Source organism: Pipra filicauda, unplaced genomic scaffold (genome assembly GCF_003945595.2).
Source record: "Pipra filicauda isolate LSUMZ 115617 unplaced genomic scaffold, ASM394559v2 scaffold38_size3968069_pilon, whole genome shotgun sequence".
Taxonomy (NCBI): Eukaryota; Metazoa; Chordata; class Aves; order Passeriformes; family Pipridae; genus Pipra; species Pipra filicauda.
The window spans coordinates 858,437-878,636 of NW_024104520.1; the positions used below are offsets into that span (position 1 = coordinate 858,437).

Sequence of the window (20,200 nt, forward strand, 5' to 3'; positions counted from 1 at the left end):
ATTCTCAGACGGAGCTGAGTGCCTTCTTATGCCCCATTATCTTGAGACATCTCCCTGCCATCTGTATGCGACCACCTCCCATCAGGGCACAGCGCTTCAGGAGGACGTTTACTGGAGGTGTCCCACTGCGATCCTCCTAGGGAACAGAAATATGACACTCCTGTGAAAAGGGAGAAGCATTTTCTCCAGAGGAGTGTCATGACCTACTCGGTAGGATGTGTGATGTTCTTTATAAATTCTCGTCAGGCTGAACAAAGACACCAGTCCTTATGTCAGAGAACTCTTATGCTTTATTGTATCTTAACTTCTTAAACTCCAGCAAATAGCCCACTATTTAGTCTCAGATGTGTTGGCGAACAAACCCTTAACTTTTACAACAAACTTCAACAACCTCCCAACTCCCCCTGTCCCACCTCTGCAGGACGCTGCCCTCTCTTTCAGTCACAACTTTCCTGCAGCAACAGTCAGAACATTTGAGATAAAACATGCTTACCTTCTTATACCTGGTCCTTCACAAGGGGACTAAAGTTGTCTCCCAGTCCAAAGATCCCTTATATTGTGCTTCATCAGATTCAAAGGAAGGGGCACCCTGAGCCTCATTTGTCATTCATTTTCCTTCAAAGAGGGAAACGTGTGGACAGACTGCTAAAACCCTGCTTATTTAGCATCTAATCTTAACGTGCTTCACAAGAAAGACCAAGAAGTGATGGCCAGCTTTGTGTCTGAGTCACTCATACTCCCATTGCTGCTTCCTTAGAGGCCTGGAGAGTTCTCCTTCTGCCACCAGGATGCACCTGTTTGCACCAGAAATGTAACTTTAGTATTAATGCCAATACTGAATAAACACGTGCAAAAATAATAGATAGTTCTAGGGTGAACTAAGTATGCATGAGTAGCTCACTACAGTTGTTTTATGAAAACTGTGGAACACTGCACAGAGTAATCTGTCTAGAATTGTAGGGATCACGGTCCCAAGGTGCTGGCTATTTGGTAGCAGCAGAACGGCAAGTATGTTTTATATATAGGATTGTATACATTCCTCAATAAAAGTAGTGTTAGAAAATTAAGCATTTAATGTTTTAGGAAATAAATTGATTTAGGCATTGCTAGTTTGCCCATCACTTTGCTATTTCAGTACCTATCTTGTAGCAATATAGTGTGCAATATTTAAATAAACAAGGACAAACATTTCCATTTCTAATACAATAATTAAAGCCCTCACATCCACAGGATGTGCTGGTAAGCCTCAAAAAAGCTGTCTCTTGCCATGACTCACAAAAGGAAAATAAATAATTATTCAACATGCTGCTATTGTGAGCATCCAAAAATCTGCAAGAAAAGCCTTGATCAGAATTTGTGTGTGCATGTGGTGTCAAGTAACGGTTTCATGGACGTACCAGGAACAGTTTCCTTGCGTCATGTGTTCAGTATCTGGATAAGTATCAGAAACAAAATCGTTTTTCTTTAAGGGTGTGATGCTGGTAATGTGTTAATCATACATTTGGAAAAATAGGTCATGTAAATTCCAGTGTAATGACTGTGTCTTTATATTCTTAAGGTTGCCAAAAAAAGAGGAAGAGAGAGGTTTTCAGTATGCTCTAGTGTGATAGCCTTCTGTAAACTGCAACGCTTGGGATGTTGCTGCTGGCACTTGATGCATGAAACTATGTTGTTCTTTGCCAGTTGTACATATTACAGTATTTGACACCGTGAAAATACCAGACTAATTTGGATACTGGCAGATTTCTCACTACCACAGTTAAGACTTTAAATAGGAGGGATTTTGATATCTAGAAAATGATAATTACTGTAATAGAGACTCTTTCAAGTATTCATGTCCTTTTTTTTTTTAATTTTCACACAACTTTTCCAAACAATACAATAATCCCCTGTTATTTATTTTGTTGTTGTTTTAGGTTTGGGTTTTTTTAATTCCTTTCTCTCTCCTTATGTCTCCAGTTGGCTTTTTTTTTACTTGGAGTGGTTTGAACATACAGCATGTAATCTGTGCTGTTTGGCTCAAGTGTTTAGTCTGGTCTTCACTGAATACTTTAAGAACAGATTTTCCATTTTAGTTTCTACAGCACTACCTTCTTAAAGAAAAATACTATGTTCTTGCTTATGTTATAAATCACAATAAAATAGCAGTATTACTAGAGTTGGGCCATAAAAAAAGGAAATGGCCCTATAATGTTTCTGATTATATACAGCCTATGTCTACTCAGAAAATTGTCATTTCCTTTCTTCTATACTCAAAATGTCTTTATAGTTAAAAAAATTATTATATTTTGATTTTCAAGAACCATTTGCAGCTAGACTTTTGGTTTGAAGAACATTCTGGTATGGTAAGAAAGACACGTTTAACTTTGCCAGTTTTAAAGACTTTTTTTTACTTACAGGAACATGTTGAATATACAATAATAAATATTGTAGGAAAAGGCCTGAGAAATTAGTGGGCATTAAAAATTAATGCCTGCCTGCAACAAATTTGAAATAAGTTACCTTTCCAGGAACTTAAGGTACAGTTTTTATAATTATTCAGAACTTTACTTTGTACATTAATATACATCATCAAAGCCCCAAATTATCATAGGTTTTTCCTTCCTTCAGAAAGGAAAGATGAAGAGCCCTCATCTAGTTCCTGCAGAAATCATTTTCATCAAAGCTAATCCAGTCCCTCCATGCGGTAACCCCTCTTCTATGGAGTCTTTCACATTCTGTTGCCAGCTTTAAGTTTCATTTACCATTGCAGAAAATAAAAAATTTTAGCTTTCCCCCTCTATTTTTTTAATTGATTAACCTAATGCTGATTTGAGATGTTTAACTTGGCTTCTTGGAATGTCTGTGTCTCCAGTTAATATTACTTTGTCCATGATCTTAGAGTTTGTGTTCCTATAAAAGATAACTCTTTCCTCTGCCAGAATTTGATTTTCGAAGTACAAATTTAATTCCCTAAGGAAAAAAAAAAAGAGGGGAGAATAGAAGTTTTATAAAAACAAATATTTGCAGAATAACTCACATGAGTGTCTTGTCTCCTCCACCCCTCTCTAGATTTAAGTCAAATGCATAGTGATTTTTGGTGTTTTATCTCCATAAAGGAACTTCATATCTGGCTTCTATACTTGAAATATATTGATCTTCTGTTCCATATAGCTATCAATTCCATAGTTAACTGTAGAAACAGATTGGTATCACTGCAGTAATGTTAGTAATTTCACATAAACATTTTTTATTCCAAATAGTACAGTTTTACTATACCTATATTAAAATAATGCCTTAATTGCCTTTATACATGGTTCTATTTCAGCATTATTTTAAACAGGGAAAACCCCCATTATTTAGAAGCAACAGAAATCTAGATTATGAGGCACTTTTTGCCCCACTGAAGACAATAGCAAAAATTGTGCTGGTTTCAATAGGATCACATTTTTAGATGAACAGGTCACATTAATTCTGGCATTATCATAAATGAATACTAAAGAAGTTACTTAAGAAATCAGTACTTCTGTTCACATACACATCAGTAAACTATCAAAGGAATTTATAAGGTTATTGCTGAATGTTAATAGTTGTAAATTTTCAAATTCTGGTTTAAAGGCATTCTAAAGCAGCATAATACCAATCTTCATTTAAACTACTTGTACTTTAATGAGATACTCCAGATATATTCCAGAACAAAAAACAGAATTTCCTTATTATACCTGGTATGCTAAACATCTCCAGAATATATGAACTACAAAGATGCTTGGGTTTTTGGAAAGAAGATGCAGAGATATGACAATAAACACTATAATCCGAGAGCGAAAGAATTACACTTAATTGTATCTTCTCTGCAGGCATAGAATGAGGTTTTGCCTGTGTAGCTGATAAAATCCTCACTGCTACAAGGACCCTCTGAATTTGAATAAGCTCATGCTTCAGATTTGATTTGTGGTGAATCTGATTCCTGTATTGGATGTTCTCTGCTATGATGTTTTTATCAATCTGGTATGTCAAATTCAATAGATATCAAAAATACATCCTAACCTGTTTAAAGTGCAGAAAGGTAGAATAAACAATGCTTAATATGCTTCCTTGGCATATGATAAAAAGTAATAAGCTGACTTCCATTGTAACTGTCATGTTTTTATCTGTTGCATATCACTGTCTTTATTTTTTAAAACTGCACTGGTCCTATACCATGGCAAATTTAATATCAGATATCTTAGAAATCCATGTATTTAAGACATGGCCTAAGAACAAGGCTAGCAGTAAAATTGTATCTCTGTATTATTTTTAAAAATCAGATTTCATTTCTATCACTGCAGTTATTAATCTAAGCTTAACAGGAAAAAAATAATAATGGTTGACACTTCTGTAACTTCTACCATCCCCAGAAATGCAAGAGCTGTTTAACTATACCATGCAGTACCACAGAATAGATTATTAGGCAGTTATTATACATCTGAAATTGTAGGAACTCTGTAAGCAGGGTGCTGTTATCTGAACTGGAATTTGACCAGGATGTGAAAGTTTACTTACTGTTTTTAACAAAACAACTATTGTATGCTGATTAAGAAAGAGGAGGCTTCCAAGGAACAGTATCATTGATGGCCTCCAGTCATTCATAAAGCCAGAGCTGTAAGAACAAAACTGCCCTGGGACTGAAAATCTCCAAGTTTCCCATCTGCAAGGTGTCTGCCTTCGGGTAGTTGATAAGAGGACAGGCAGAGCTGCGGAAGAAATTGAACTGATTTTGAACTGGACTAAAATTTTCTAGGTTAACACAGAACTAACATACTTCAAGAATTTGCAGTGACACTTCAGCATTTTATTTTCTTGGGTATCCGAGCTTCTCCTGGGATATCTTACTGAGAGTCAAATCCCTAGCATAAGTGACATTACTGAATCCAAACCATTCTATGTTGGACTTTGTCTTCACTAAGGAAAAATTAGGGCAGAGGTAGAAAGGAAAAGAAGTTTCTTTTAGCTAGGACAATAGCATATTATATGTATTAGAAGGTTAAAATAGTCTTATACTCCTATCTGTTTGCCTTCATTGAAATAGCATGTAATAACTACAAACTACCGTGCTCGTATTAGGATTTTATCACATTAAGGTACTCTGTATTTCCTAAAGTAAATGTTTTCCTTAGAGCAAAAGAGATGCATTTCCTCAAGTATATTAATTCCCAAGTTTACTTAATGTGACCAAATTCATGCTGAGATGCAGAATTAAACACTTGGAAAACAAACCATTTAAAAAGTCAGTTTGAAATAAAATTTTAAAAAAAGTTATCAGTTATTATTTTCTTTTGACTATATAATATTTTAAGTAAAAATTTAGCTTATATATTTTCATATTTTATGGGTTTTGTGATATTAAAGGCTATTAGTCCATTTCACCTTACTAAAATACTGGGAAAAAGTCATGAAAACTTTTCAGTGATTCTAAATAAAAAACAGTACTTTCATTCCAGTGGAAATTTTGGGATGTCTCTTGTTTGCTTCGATTCAGAAATTTTTAAATGTTAAACTATTGGACCTCGATGCAGAATCGAATTTCTAAGTAGATCTAATGATAAGTACGAGCCTGAATTTTAGGCATGTTTCAGTCATCTATTGATGTTACTTGAATGAAAAAATGCTTTTACGTGTCAAGACAGACTCTGCTTCATTGCCCATAAAATTCATTTACCAACAGTTAATTGCTTGCCAATCATAAGTGATTTACAAACCTGTTTACCTCAGAACGACTGACCTTCAATTAATATAAGATTAAAACCATACAAAAATCTACTTTATTTCTTTCCCAAAATAGTTTCATAGAGACCTTATTTTCAAGTACAGATCCTATCCAGACCTGTGTATTTTACAACATTTTCTGATACCACAACTCAATGGCTTCAAAGTTTTATGATAAATATCTTGCAGGTATCCTGCTTGCTGTCAGTTTTCCTCACTCACCATTTGTTACACAAAAGCTGCTAGTTACAGCAATCCTTACACTTCACATCTGTCACAAACATCTGCAAATTATTTCAACTGCTTGTAAAAATAAATTAGGGACTTGTTATGGTCTAAACTCACTAGCACTCATTTATTAATTAAATTTCACTGAGTAGTTTCTAAACTTGAATAGCTTGTGTGCTGCACATCTTATGCTGAAACAAGAAGCCAAGGAGATGGGGGAAGGGAGCAAGGAGTGAGTGATGTGCATTTAAAAACAGCTGTATAGACCACTTCTTTTTTTAATGGAAATCCTTTCTTTAGTATGTGATTCTTCGTAACTGTCACATGATGGAATCTAATTATTTAGATAGGAAACCAACTCTATGGCTATTTGGTTGTTGCTGAAAGGGGAATGAGGCCTTCCTTTGCTTTCCTGTAAATTCTGACCTCTTTGGGGTTTTTTTTTTGTCTCTTTAAAATCCACCTATCACTTCTATTTTTTAACATTTCACACCCTCTCTCATTGGAAATGGGGCCACATTCTTTCCTAGTGAATAACTCCAGCAACAAAAGAAGCTCAAATTTAGAAAGCGACAGGCAGCTAAGGACCATCTTACAGTTTCAGAGACATAAAAGGACAGTCAATCCTTGTAACAGGACAGTCTATGGTTTCCAATTTATTTGAGGACTAGGCAAAAATTAGTTAGCTTGGACATGTCAAATTCATGACAATTCCAAGTTGAAAAGAGACTCATATCTTAAGAAAGCTTCACTCCACCCTGCTCTAGCTCATGGCAGTCAGATTGGTATCTGCAACCAGATATAGCTCGCACACACAATTCGTGATGGAGCAGAGGTGGTGTCATTTGGATCTGAGCCCATCTGTAATAGACAACTTATTAAAAAAACAAACCAATAAACCCAAAATCCAAAAGAGTTGATACAACCAGCATGAAAACATGTTTAAGCCTTCTTAAAATAGATGATGAAACACTGAACTCTTTCAACTGCTTTATTCTTCTGATTACATTCCCAAAAACCTGGAAGAAAGAAGACACTAATTTAAAAGAACATTGAAATAAGAGTAATTCAGATTTTCTGTGTAGTTCTTCAGTTTCTGAGTTAGTATTTCTTTTTCTGTGCAGTGGTAGTGGTTAGGATAGAATGATGTGTACCTCAGCACTAAGTAAGAATTTTATCTTTATACCAGTTTTTATTATGAACTTGCCTATTTTTCATGTACAAAAAATAAATTATATATACTACACAGTACTGTAGAGCAGAAAATTAAAAGCAGCAGAACAAATTGCCGATTTCCCTCTAATTCATTGTGCTGGTTTTGGGTGGGGTAGAGTTAATCTTCTTTGCAGTGGCTGGTATGGGACTGTGTTTTGGATTTGTGCTGAAAACAGGATTGAGAATACAACAGAGATGTTTTTGTTATTGCTGAGCAGCGCTTACACAGAGTCAAGGCATTTTCTGCTTCTCTTATCACCCTGCCAGTGAGGAGGCTGGTGGTGCACAAGGAGTTGGGAGGGGACACAGGTGGAACAGCTGACCCCAACTGACTAAAGGTATATTCCAGACCATATAGTGTCATATATATATATATAGTGTCATTTAAATCTGGGGGAAGAAGGAAGAAGGGGGGGACGTTTGAAGTAAGAAGGAGGAAGGGGGGATGTTTGGAGTGGTGATGTTTGTCTTCCCAAGTCACCATTACAAGTGATGGAGCCCTGCTCTCCTGGGGATGGCTGAACACCTGCCTGCCCAGGGGACATTGTGAATGAATCCTTGCTTTGCTCGCGTACACAACTTTTGCTTTACCTATTAAACTGTCTTTATCTCAAATTCTCTTTCCCATTTCACTGTGAAGGAGTTATTGAGCAGCTGTGTGGAACTTGCTTGCTGGCTGGGGTTAAGCTATAACATCCATACAAATGTTGGTAATTATTTTCCTCAGCAGCATTATGCAGTTTCTGACTCTGATGACTCTTAGAGGCACGTTTTTGGACTTTCCTAATTGTTGCTGGTCATACTTCTACTTTTCAAATTCAGCAACTATAAAAGACACAAGTTAATCTGTATCTGGATTATGTCTAAACCTATTATAAGAATGAAATAGAAAACAAACATTTCCATAATTTAAGCTTTTTTCATTTACCTTTTAAAACTCAACACTGTCAGGTTCATCCCTTTGTGGATGGAAGGTTGTGTCACTCCCAAGTGCAACTGGAGCCACTGTCACACATATATTCTTCCCCAGGCTCAGCAAGAAGGCTAACCATGGCAGCATCAAAACAGCAAGCAGGACATATGCACACAGAAATAAAAGCTCCCAATATATTTTGATGTAGCTCTCCAGTTGACCTGAAACTCCCCTTCGTATGTAAACAGTTGGCAAAAGAAATCCACAACAATCTCCTTTCTAACTTTGAATTTTAATACTATGCTGTTTTTTAAAAATCTTGCAAGTTTGTTCAGCTAGTTTCAGAAAAGATTATTTTAGTGGCTTCCAAATACGCAAAGACAAAATTGAATTTGAAAGGAGCTCTAATTTTAAGTAAATAGAACTGTAGCTAAAACTAGTTTTAAGATATATAACAGAACATTTAATCATATTGTTCTCAGAATTTAGCTTCTCCAGTTCAGCTGGAATTTGGCAAAACTGTACTTACAGCTCACAAATAATATTTAAAATATACTTACAATTTACTCAGTGCTATTTATTTCACCTTCTATCTCTGCATTTTTTGTTTGCTCACGTGGAACTCCCTAGTGCCCAGCCAGCTTCAGATTCTCTACCAGGTGTTCATATTTGCTCCTCCCATTTCTTCTGTTCGTTCATACCTTTTCTCCTGTTCCCATTTCCCACACTCAGCAACAGGCCAAGGGGCAAACCTTTCAGAAAGGAGCACAGAGACAAACACCAAAATAAGGCTTTGGTATGACAGACAAAATATTACTGCAAATTTGCTTAGATTCAGGAAACTGTAAAGGCCTGGGGTTTTTCTCGCCCATAGATTATGTCAGCCTTTTTGTACTTCCTGTAGTGTTATTTCATACTTGCTATATGAAGCAGTTTCCTTAGGGGTTTAAGGATCTATTTCTTTTCTCCCCTAGAAGTAGCATTATTCTGTTCTGTCTTACAATATTCAGAATCTGATACGCTTAACATATTTTTCATTTAAATCTTTTTTTACTATGAAGCTGTGAGAGAACATATTGTTACCGGTTTTGAAGCAAAATTCAAGCCTAACAGTGCATCCAGGCAATCTTAAGCTAAATGATACTGAAAACGGATGAAAAATATGGTTCACTCAAGTTTTCTTCTCCATGTGCTGGATTAGAGCAGATCTTCAAGGAGGTTTAAAAATTATCGATTAAATATAGATCAATGGCATTTCATAAACAAAAAACGAGTACCTCTAAGGTAGTGACTTAAATATTCACGTGCTGGCTAAAAGTCTTTGCCTGCCTTATTAAAGGACTTAGCTAAAAGAAGTTTACAATTTTAGCAAGCACTTCCCTGAAAATATAAATGATTAGGTATAAGTATGCAGTGTCTGGAAGATAAAAAGCACAGAGATAGACTTAAGAAAGCAAGTGTTTATGTGCTTGATACACTGTAGTTATAGTATATTACACGAAGTACACATGAGCTGCCTTGCCAAATTCAGATAAGTTATAAATAGTGGTATTAGATGTTGGTGAAATTGTAAGTGGATACATATCAGTCTACTTTACAAGCAGTAATCCCTCTGCTGGCATTTAATATCATCACCTTCATTGATCACCATCACAGACTTTTTTATATTTCATCATGGAGAATTTTTGGCTAGAAATCTGACTATTGTGAACAGTTTTGGTATTACTAAGAACATTCATGTTTGTCAAGACAATGCTTTTCTTGTATCTCTATTTGCTATTGCCTTGTCTAGGCTACTTCTCTCTTTGTCTACTCAATGCTTGATATTCTACGCTCTCTTTAGACACCAATTCATCATCTGCTTTGTTAAACACTCCAAGTATAGGCTCAAATAACCTTAGTTAGGCTCTCTGCTGCCACATATCCAGAATTTAGGAAAATCTTCTTCCACTGATACTCAGTATTCCCTGCTGCTGGATCACTGTGTTATCTGTGTGCTACTCTGTCATGCTGGCTGATGACCAGCATGGATGCAAATGCCCAGTCCGTTAACTGAAGTAGAATTCTACAGATGAAGTGACCAGAGGGGCAAAAACCAAAGAAGTAATTTTATTTTGTAAATTCAAATGCAAATTGTCCTTCACAAGGGTTTGAAATTCCATCAGGTTCCCAAATAGTGTAGTGGTGTAACGTGTTAATGATTATCTCCTCAAGCCATTCACAGGACACATTGACTGAATCATCATTAGTTGCTCCCCTAGCAGCATAAACCTATATGATCGATATATTTCCTGACTTTGTTCAAAGGCAAAATGTAATGATACTGTTGCTCACAGTCATACCCACACACTTTGATGCTTCCATGAGTTTGATAAATGCAACCTCTTTTTAAGCCTCTGAATAATACACCACATAACCTATCCATCAACATGAAATGACCCCGTCATTGCAGTACAGCTCTGAGACTGCACATCCATTCATCAAACGTCTTTTTTTGACCATAATGGTAAATTCCAAGTTCATATTAATTTGTAAAGTTTCATATAATTCTTTTCTGTACTGAGAGCAGCGGACATTATATCTGTGAAAGAATTAGGAGCTGCAGCATCACAAATATAATCAATACTTTTCACAAAGGAGCCTCTCAAAGAGAACTTGTTGCTACCACACGTTCTCATTTTTTAACAGATCATAGGACAGTTATCATCTAATGGGGCAGAGGGAGAGACTCATACTGTCTTCCCTCCAGAAAGTAGCTGCCATGGGCTAAATATATTGCCAGACTTTCCCAAGATTCCCAGTGCTATTTCCTCTGAGCAGTCCCATACACTCAGAATTTCCCCAAATCTGCCTTGTTGTTTGAAAAAATAACAAGTGAACATAAATAGCCATATGCTACTATTAAAATTACAGGTAACTGTGAATTTCCTTGCAGCCTGGCTGGGACCAAAAAAAAAAAATCTGGGAAGGACCATACAGAATGGAAAAGTTTGATTTGAAATAGACTCCTTTTAAGTGACCTTTGGCTGATGACATAGTGCTCTGTCATAATGGCTTCTGCTGTGCAGCAAGTATTAGAGAGCCAATAATAGGGTAATGAAAAACACAGGGCATTCTTGAGTGTGCCATAAATAAAATAACTTTACTTAATTAATAAAAATAGCATATAAGCTAACTTCATGCTTAACGGTCTAGCTACAGAGACTGTCCATAAATTCAATTACCTGGGATCAAATTTTTCCAATCAGAACCTGTCCAATAGAAACTGGAAAATTTTGAAGAATAATTGATAAGGGTTCCCTTATAAAAGCCTGGAAAAAAAATCACCACAGAAGTAGAAAGATTTGCCTGGTGAAATGCTTATTTTTTTGCTGTAGCAACTTACAAATGTGACTTCTGGGAAATTATTGATAGTGACAGAAAGAAAATTGAAGCCTTTGAGATGTGGTGCAAGCAAAGACTCTTGCATATCTTCTGGACAGAAAAAAAGATAAATGCTCATATTAAATATATTACTGGAGAAAAGTAGACTTGGTTGTCAGAAATGCATAGGTGTAAATGTATGTGCTTTGGACACATCAGGAGCAGAGATGGAAATAACCTTGAGAATGTAATTATGGAGTGAATGGTGACAAGTCATCATAATTGAGAGCAGCTAGAAAGGAGGTGGATAGATGACATGCAGTAGGCTGCTGTGCCTTCAGTTTCTGAATGCTCAAAACTAGCAATGGATCACAGAGGCTCCTAAAAATTCTCCTGTGAAGTCACCAGTATGCAGATGCCAATACATTGATTTTACTTCACTTCCAAGCAAAGGAAACAAGTGCAATCATTCTGTCAATATAGTGGTTTGTAGATTACAAGGGTATTCACGAATACACGCTGTTTCACAATGACTTCAGTGTTATGTACAATGACAATGCTTCTCATTTCTGAATGTCCCGGGATACTACAGAAGTAGTAGACTTGTCTAGTGGCAAGTGTAACTGTCTCTGGCAAGTATATATAGACAGAGCAAGGAACTAACAGATCCAGAGCAGCCCTGCTGAGGACTTGGGGGTGCTGGTGGATGAGAGGCTGGACATGAGCTGGCAATGTGCTCTCACAGCCCAGAAAGCCAACTGTATTCTGGGCTGCATCCAAAGCAGCGTGGCCAGCAGATGAGGGAGGTGATTCACTCCCTCTACTCGGCCCTCAGGAGACCCCACCTGGAGTGCTGTATTTAGCTTTGGGATCTCCAGTGTAAGAGGGAGCGAGTTGGAGCGAGTCAAGAGGAGGGCCATGAAGATGATCAGAGTGTTGGAGCACCTCTGTATGAGTAAAGGCTGAGAGACCTGGGGTTGCTCAGCCTGGAGAAGGCTCCGGGAGACGTATTGTGGCCTTTCAGTACAGATAGGGACAGACATTTTAGCAGGGCCTGTTGGGATAAGACAAGGGGGTAATGGTTATAAACTAAAGGAGGGTAGATTTAAACTGGATATAAGGATTTTTTACAACAAGGGTGGTGAAACACTGGAATAGGTTACCCAGAGAGGTCATGGATGCCCCCCATCTGTGGAAACATTCAAGGTCAGGTTGGACAGGGCTCTGAGCAACTTGATCTAATTGGAGATGTCCCTGCTCACTGTGAGGGGGGGGGGGTGGCTGGACTGACTAGACATTTAAAGGTCCCTTCCAACCCAAACTATTCTATGATTCTGTTACAAACTGCCTTATCTCCAAGCATGTCTCAGAATAAGGACATTTTCAGACAGCACAGATAAAGCCCTCCTTACCAAAATGGGAGCAAAAAATAACATTTAGACAAATCATGGCTAGAGATCAGTTTCAAGGCAGTTTTTCATCCATACAGTATCTGGTCCTTCCCTTTATTCAGAACTGGGGGTACTCCATGAAAAGTTAGTGAGTTGTGGGACTCTTCCACAGCAGCACTTTGCATCTCCAGGTGATTGTCTTAATGAGATCATACGCACAAATCCCCCTGCACTCTTTTACAGATTTTATCTTGTCAGTGTAGAACATGGGAAACACAAAAGTCCCTGGTTTGGGACAAAATTCGCTTCCTGGTCTATTCTTAGAGTAATTTCACTGCAAATACCCTCTGGAATGGAACACTTCTGGAACTTTTTTATTATGGCAATGCACATTGTGAAGAAGCCCACCTCTGACTCACCTCAATTTACAGCAGATGTAAAATGCATCAATTATTAAAATAGGCAGTTAATTAGGTGGTGTTATCAAAGACATGTTACACTGCAAAGTTTAATTAGAAATGTCAGGGATAACTCTGAAGGTTCAGGGTAGAAGACTTAGAGGCTATAATTTTAACTGGACAAGCTGCATGCAACTACATGTGCGAGAGACTCAACAGATGGACTAAGAGGAAAGACAACCAGAAACAAGGACTAATACCACAGTCAAAAAGCTATGAGAGAAAGCTTCTGTGTAAAACTGAGGGCAAAAAATTATTTTCCAGGGTTTGCTTTTTACTGAGTTCAGAGGAACTGGTATATTGTAGGAAACAATGCTTATCACTGGAAAAAGTAAATAGGCTTTCATAAGGAGAGGAAATAAACACCAGCATTCATAATTAGGAGGCAATCTGACAGAGAGCAACCTTCTAGATACGAAGAACTGGCCAGATATTACAGTTGAAAACAAGAAATTAAGCATTTTTTTCCCCCTCTTGACCTATTTGATTGTGATTTAAAAAATTTAATACTGAAGGACCACACTCCACCACCTGGTTCTGCAAAGCAGGAGCTTTCAAGAGCATAGCTATTATTAGGAAGACAAGTGCCTTCCTAACCTACCGGATAGGATTTCTTACTTGTCTGCCCAGCTGATTGATAGGCATTTCTTATTCTGCAGTTCCCAACACACTGTCATGCTTTAATATGACTGTTTAGTTCTTAGTCATTGTTACTATCCATGTTTACTGTACTAACAAAGACCTGAGGACAACCATTAAGCAGTTCCTGGAAACGTGAGCATAGCTTAATTTAATCAACATGAATTAAAGGATCTTCTGAGCTTAAAGTAATCACTCCATACTCTCTTCTGTTTCACTTGAAAGCTGTTTTTTCTGAAAACCCTGTGCTGCATTATTTCTCCTACCAATAAAACCACATTTTTCCTTTCTTGGTCCTTTCTTTGAACCTCTCCTGTCACGAGAGAAAGAAGCACTTTACAAGTGTTCAACACCCTTTATTTCAATCATAGTCTAAAATATATTAATTAACAAACAAACAACAAGCAGATCAGAGTAAATACATCCCAATAAAAATAATGTGAATAAAGCTAATAAAATATCAATGGAAACAATAAAATCTGGGTAAAGACGAAAAGCACTCAGTCATATTATTAGACAGAGCTATCCATTAAAACTCATGGGATCATGTGAACCTGGCTACAGCTGTACAAGAAGCAGAGTCCAAGTCAGATCTCAGCTGCTTGCTGAAATTAGAAGGGTGAAGGTCAAACAAGCAAAAGCAACAAACCAGACACTAGCAGCGGTAATCATATCTTCGAGCAGATTTCGGGACTATACAGATTAAGAGCGCTACAAATCAGATTACCTGAAGGTTTTATGTTTCTACATTCTGAAAATGCATTGCATATATTCAAGCTAATTGGCAGTTAAGTGTTCATCCACACCTCCCTTCATTGGTTGTAATATCAGAACCACACGCTGTTTTTAGAATTTCAAATGGTGCAGAAGTACACTGCTTCTCTTCTGAGAAAAGATGGGATCTCTGCCTAATTAGCCCATGATTACAGAATTTGCACCTACTCCTCTCTCAGCCACTTGCTGATCATGACTTGTCTAAGACTCATTCAAAGCACCATATATCTGGCTAACATACTGCTGACTCATTATTACCTGTGAAAGCAGGAGTCTTGTGTGAACCTCTCCTAGACAGTCAACTTTCCACTGATGCTGTTCAAGACTTCTGTGTTATACGAACTTCGCTATTTGTCTGAAGTGTGCAAGAAGAGAAAGATCTTGGTCCACAACCAAGAGTACTTCGGTGTAGAGATTCACAAACAACTTGCTCAAGATGAAATACAATTTTAATCGAATGAGCAAACTTTGCCTGGCACTTTCAAGTCAAACCTTTGAATTCCCACGTCTAACTGCATATTAGTTTCATTGTTCGTATGCCTTACAATGCAAGACTATCTTATTCTTCAGTGGAAAATAAAAGTGAATAGAAGTGCATACTAGAGGATTTGCACTGTGTTTGTCCTTAACTTAGACTAAAATCACGTTGTGGGAGCATAGCCCTTTACCTTTTCATTCTTATTCCCACTTCACAGCCCACTGTATAAACATTTCTAAGATGGTGTCAGTTTGTGAAAAACTTGAAACCACAAGTTACAACAAAAAGTTATTACATTGTAGGTCACACTAATTATATGCATAAAACATTGCTTTTCAATGACAGTTAAAGAATACTCAAAAATAAACATCAAACCCCAAGAAGTTCGGAGACTTAGGTGAAGTTTCTGGAATGCAACATCCATAATACTTCAATTCTGCCCGTGAAGAAGCCTGCCCAATATCTTTCTAGCTTTATGCTTGAGTCATGAAAAAAAACTCCGCAAAGGTCACTTTAAATTTATTTCTTATGTTATTTTTACTAACTTATGTTCTCTCTTTTTCTACTTAAACTGAAGACAGCTCATACAGGTTTTTGATACATGCTTGCTTTATTTAGTTACAGAATAATCTTCTAGGATTTGTTTCTGATTTATTGTGTTAATAGAAGTGTGCTAAAATAAGGAATCTACATCAAATGAATTGTTTATATTAGTAATTTGATTTGGGAAGCAAAGTACCTAATGTAACAAATGCAAGGATCGAAAACCTAAGTTTGTTCAAAGTATATTAATTCTGACAGTACCTCTTATTTGATTGACAACAAATTAGAGTTGATAGCTAGTCTGAGTACTTCAGCTCTAAGGGAAATCTAAGTGGTCCCTTTAGTTTGAATTAGGAAAAAAGATTACATGCTTGGTATTGGCTTTATTTATTTACTAAATCAGTACAACCTTGTTAAAACTGAATCGTGTATCCCAGTCTTACAGTCACCTGTCCATTGTGAATGCCCAAATCAATCCGTCCTTAAGCCTGGAGAGAATCATTTTATCTAAGTCTGGACTCACAGCCAAATTTAAATGCCTGGTCTGATGACACCCTTCTAAATTTCAAAGTCAGTGTCTGAGATCTTCAGTGTTCCTTGCAACTCTCAGTCATTTTCCCTATAATCCTTCTGAGCTGGTTTCATAGAGGCTATGGACATTCAAGGCTTTAACACCCCCAGGACAACACTGCAGGGAGACAAGAACACTGCTGTAGGAGAGCAATTTGCTACCCACATGCTATTACACCAAAAGTTCCAGAGAGTTCCTCAGTCTTAGTACATTTTCCTCCCACACCTTGTAAAGCTGAAATTTGGCATATTTCACCATAATCTTACTTACTTACCCCCCTTCCCGTCCCCTCACCCTCCTGCATCTTTCCTGCCCGCTGCCAGGCCATCCCAGCCCTTCAGCTGTGCCCAGCAAGGCCCCTGTCCCACATGTGCAACCCCTGCCAGGCCATCCCAGCCCTTCAGCTGTGCCCAGCAAGGCCCCTGTCCCACATGTGCAACCCCTGCGGAGAAACTCGTCCCTCCACAGAGACTGGCCCTGGCCTCCAGCCTTCAATTTGCTCTAAAAAATATTCGTTAGAGATTTTCAAAACTGAGAAAAAAATTATACTTTCAGCTGGTTCGAATAACGAAAAACAGTCAGCTGAAGGCCCTAAATTAGACTTGATCAGTTAAAAGTCATCTTCCAGCTGTCATGCACCTTCTCTGAGCAGCAGGGGCATCTGGAAAACACTTAACAGCCACCTATACTTCAGACGTGCAGGGCACATAATGCAGACTCAAAACAGACAGATATATCCCACTCTGCTACTGGCGACTTTCCAGACATACCCCATCCCCTGGAAATATGAATATTAAATTACAAAGACATTTTACACAGAAATATTTCCTATGTTGGCTGACGAGGGCTCCTTTGGTCTGCATATTCAAGTTTCTCCTGAAGATTTACAAGCAAAGCGTGAATGCTGCTCTCTCTCCACATCTGCCTGGAGAAGGGCTGTTCACTCCGGCCTGCCACCCCACACACCGCTCCCCCACGTCTTCCTCTGTCACGCCGACCAGGCCCCAGATGCCTGAGGGGCCGGCCAGACGAGCCCGCGCAGCCATGAGCGGCCCGGGCTCCGTGAGGCAGCACCAGCACGACTCTCGTCCTCCCGCCCTGCAGCCGGGACCCCGCGGGCTCGATCCCTGGCGCTGTCGGCAGCCGGACATCGCACTCGGCGCCGACCGCGCCCGCGGCCGCCTCGGCGGAGCCCGCCCGGCCCGGCCCGGCCGCTCCCGGGCTTTTGGCGCGAAGCTGAGGCAGCGCTGCGGCGGCCGCGCCCGGGACCGCCCGCCCTGCGCGCGGCTCGGCACCGTGCGAGACTTACTGGGCGGCCTCGCCCCGGCCCCGGGGCTGGGGGCTCCTGGCGGGGCGGCGCCGCGGGCCCCGGACGAGCAGGGGAAGGGGAAGGGGCGGGGGCGGCGTGGAGGCTCCTCCCGGGCTGCGCTTCCCCGGGCGGGCGGAGAGCGGCGCTGGGTCCCCGCGGCGCACGCTCCGCCCGAGCCTCCCCCTCTCCCGGCCGCCGCCGCCGCTGCTGCCGCCACCGAGCCGCTCCCCCTCCCCCAGCCAGCGCTCCCGAGCAGGAGCCGACGCGCCGCGGAGCAGGAGGCGGCGGGAGCCCCCAGGGCAGTGGCCGGCGGGGTGGCGGCGGAGCGGCGAGCACCACCCGGCACGGAGGCTGCTCAATGCTGCACCTTCCGGAGCTGCATGAGGTAAAGGCGGCTCCGGGTCCCGCTTCCCCCCGTGCCCGCTCCCCGCTCCCCGCGGCCGCGGGGGTGTGTGCGCGGGGCCGGGGCCGCGGAGAGCTCTTTGTGGGCCCGGCTGGGTGCGGGGCGGCGGGGCGGTGGGGAGGGTGCGGGGCGAGGGCTGAGGGGACGTGAAGTTGCGGGAACAAATGGAAAGTGGCGAGTGGCCGGGCCCCCTCGCCGGGGGGGCTCCCGGCGGCGCAGGGGGGCGGGCGGGGGGCTCGGCGGGGCAGGGGGGCCACGGGGGGGTTTTGTTTGCGCTCGCCGCCGCCTCCCTCCCTCCCTCTCTCCCTCCCCCTCTCCTGTTGGCTTCTCTGCCTCCCGATAGTTTTGAGGCCTAACTGTTTAGGCCTCGTCTCTCGGCTCCGGGGCCACTGTGCCGGCTCCGAACCCCCCCCGGCGCCGGGAACGGCCCCTCCGCCCCCCCCTCGGGCCGTAAGGGGCCCTCGGCCGCGGGGCATCCTTCGATCGGGCCGCAAATTTCATTGTAAAACCGTCGGCTGCGAACTAACAGTGTTGGGCTGGAGCAGCTCCGCAATGAAAGGAGGCGCTGGGGGGGAGCGGAGGGGCCAGAGCCACGGGGAGAGGCTGCGGGCCGGGCCCCGCTCCCGCCGGGATGCGGCGGGGTCAGTGCCGGGGGGCGCGGCCGGCGGGGCGAACACCCGGGCCTTCAGCGAATTGAGGGTGAGGAATGGAAAAAGAGGGTTAGAAAGTCGTTTCCATTCTGCTGAACTTTTGTTTTCTAACCGATAGAGGCCGGTAGAGGACTGTGGAGAAGGAAAGTTTATAACCAGCAGCGCCAGGATGGACTTCCCTGCTACCCAACCAAAACCTGCTGCCGACGGTAAAATCATCTACTATCCTCCTGGAGTGAAGGAGATTACGGACAAAATTACCAACGATGAGGTGGTTAAACGGTTAAAGGTGAGCATCCCCCCTTCCCTACCACTTCTACTCGTTAAGGTAAACACTTTTTCACTGGAATGGAGAACTGCCAGAGATTCCTTGTCCTTGTTGCCTGCAGACATTCATGGGAATACCACTTCCTTGCTTTTCCTTAAAAGAGGAAGACTCGTTTTTGTCATTCACGACTGTTCTCTTGCAAGTTCTCTCAACGCCAGAGTTGATACATTAAACTGCTAATTTGTACATGAAACACATTCACAGGTTTGGGGAGAGATCTGAAGTGGAATCATAGGTAATACTTACAGGATGTATTAGCAAAATTTTTTGGCAAGTGAGAAAGTTTTTATGAGTTTCAGCACTTTAAGCAAGTATAGTAGGTCTAGTTAAGGGTATTCTTGACTGAAAAGACAGGACTGTTCACAAAAAACAAAGATTAATTTCTGGAGGTTTTAGATGGAATTTTGAAGTTGTTTCATGTGTAAAACCTTCCTCAGACTTTACACTTTAATATAATACATATTGTTTCTTTCCTACTCAGTATAACTGGTGTCTGGCAAAGTTGCTAAATTTTCATAAGTAAAAGAGATTGTTATAGAAGCATTCTCTCTGCTTGTTTGACAGCATCCTGGGAGCCTGTGAGGCTTATCTCTGATTTTTATTTTGTTAATCTCTTTTTCCACTGGGAAAAAAGTGAAATGCTGCTGTGATACAGTGGTATTATTTCTTAACTCTATGCTGAAAATAGAGAATAAAGTTGAGCATTGATCAAATATTGACACAACTCGTTTGTTAACACCACGGTCTTTGGACCAGAAAGTTTCTGTAACCTGGGATTTGGTCCTATGCCTGTATTGGATATGTAGTAATAATTTTTAGAGATTGGAAATATTCTGTCATCTGGTGATCTGTGTCCCATTACAACAGTGACCCCACAAAAACTGAAAAATAGAAACCAGAGTCTTGACTAGTCAATTAATACGTTGAAAAGTTGTCTTAGCTATAAATGTGAGGAAAATGTAGAGTTTGTGCTTTACTTTCAAAGCAGCAAGGCACATGTCAGTTGTTTCATTGAAAATGAATTTTGTTGTCCATTTACAGTTTTGTGGACAAGTCCTGCCTAGTATTTTTAAGACTCCAGTGGAATATGGCCAGTTACAGGAGAAGATCCTAGATTTGTGATTATTTAGACAGGCACCTTGGATCAAAGTCTGTGGAATGGGAAAAAGTGCAGTTTTGAGGTGCTTGTTGCAACGGGTATTCTGTTTTGTCC

At 40.5% G+C, this 20,200-nt stretch overlaps 2 protein-coding genes across 11 annotated transcripts in view; one reads left to right on the forward strand and one right to left on the reverse strand.

The window, feature by feature from the left end:
* The window catches only part of N4BP2 (NEDD4 binding protein 2), a 48,848-nt gene extending 43,633 nt beyond the window's left edge, over positions 1–5,215 (reverse strand). For 5 of the 6 annotated variants that reach the window (XM_039384997.1, XM_039385001.1, XM_039384991.1 and 2 more), the window contains exon 1: positions 494–5,214. The gene's annotated coding sequence lies outside the window, so the exon portion shown is untranslated. Of the gene's footprint in view, positions 1–493 lie in introns of all 6 variants that reach the window. The other variant, XM_039385000.1, reaches the window with a different exon arrangement.
* Positions 5,216–17,723: 12,508 nt separating this feature from the next.
* Positions 17,724–20,200, forward strand: part of PDS5A (PDS5 cohesin associated factor A) — a 79,098-nt gene continuing 76,621 nt past the window's right edge. For 2 of the 5 annotated variants that reach the window (XM_039385002.1, XM_027731609.2), the window contains exons 1-2: positions 17,793–17,991; positions 18,778–18,948. In XM_039385002.1, coding sequence (XP_039240936.1) covers positions 17,965–17,991; positions 18,778–18,948 — 198 coding nt within the window. In that variant the 5' untranslated portion in view covers positions 17,793–17,964. Of the gene's footprint in view, positions 17,992–18,451; positions 18,651–18,688; positions 18,709–18,777; positions 18,949–20,200 lie in introns of those variants that run through there. The other 3 variants (XM_027731613.2, XM_027731612.2, XM_027731607.2) reach the window with 3 other exon arrangements.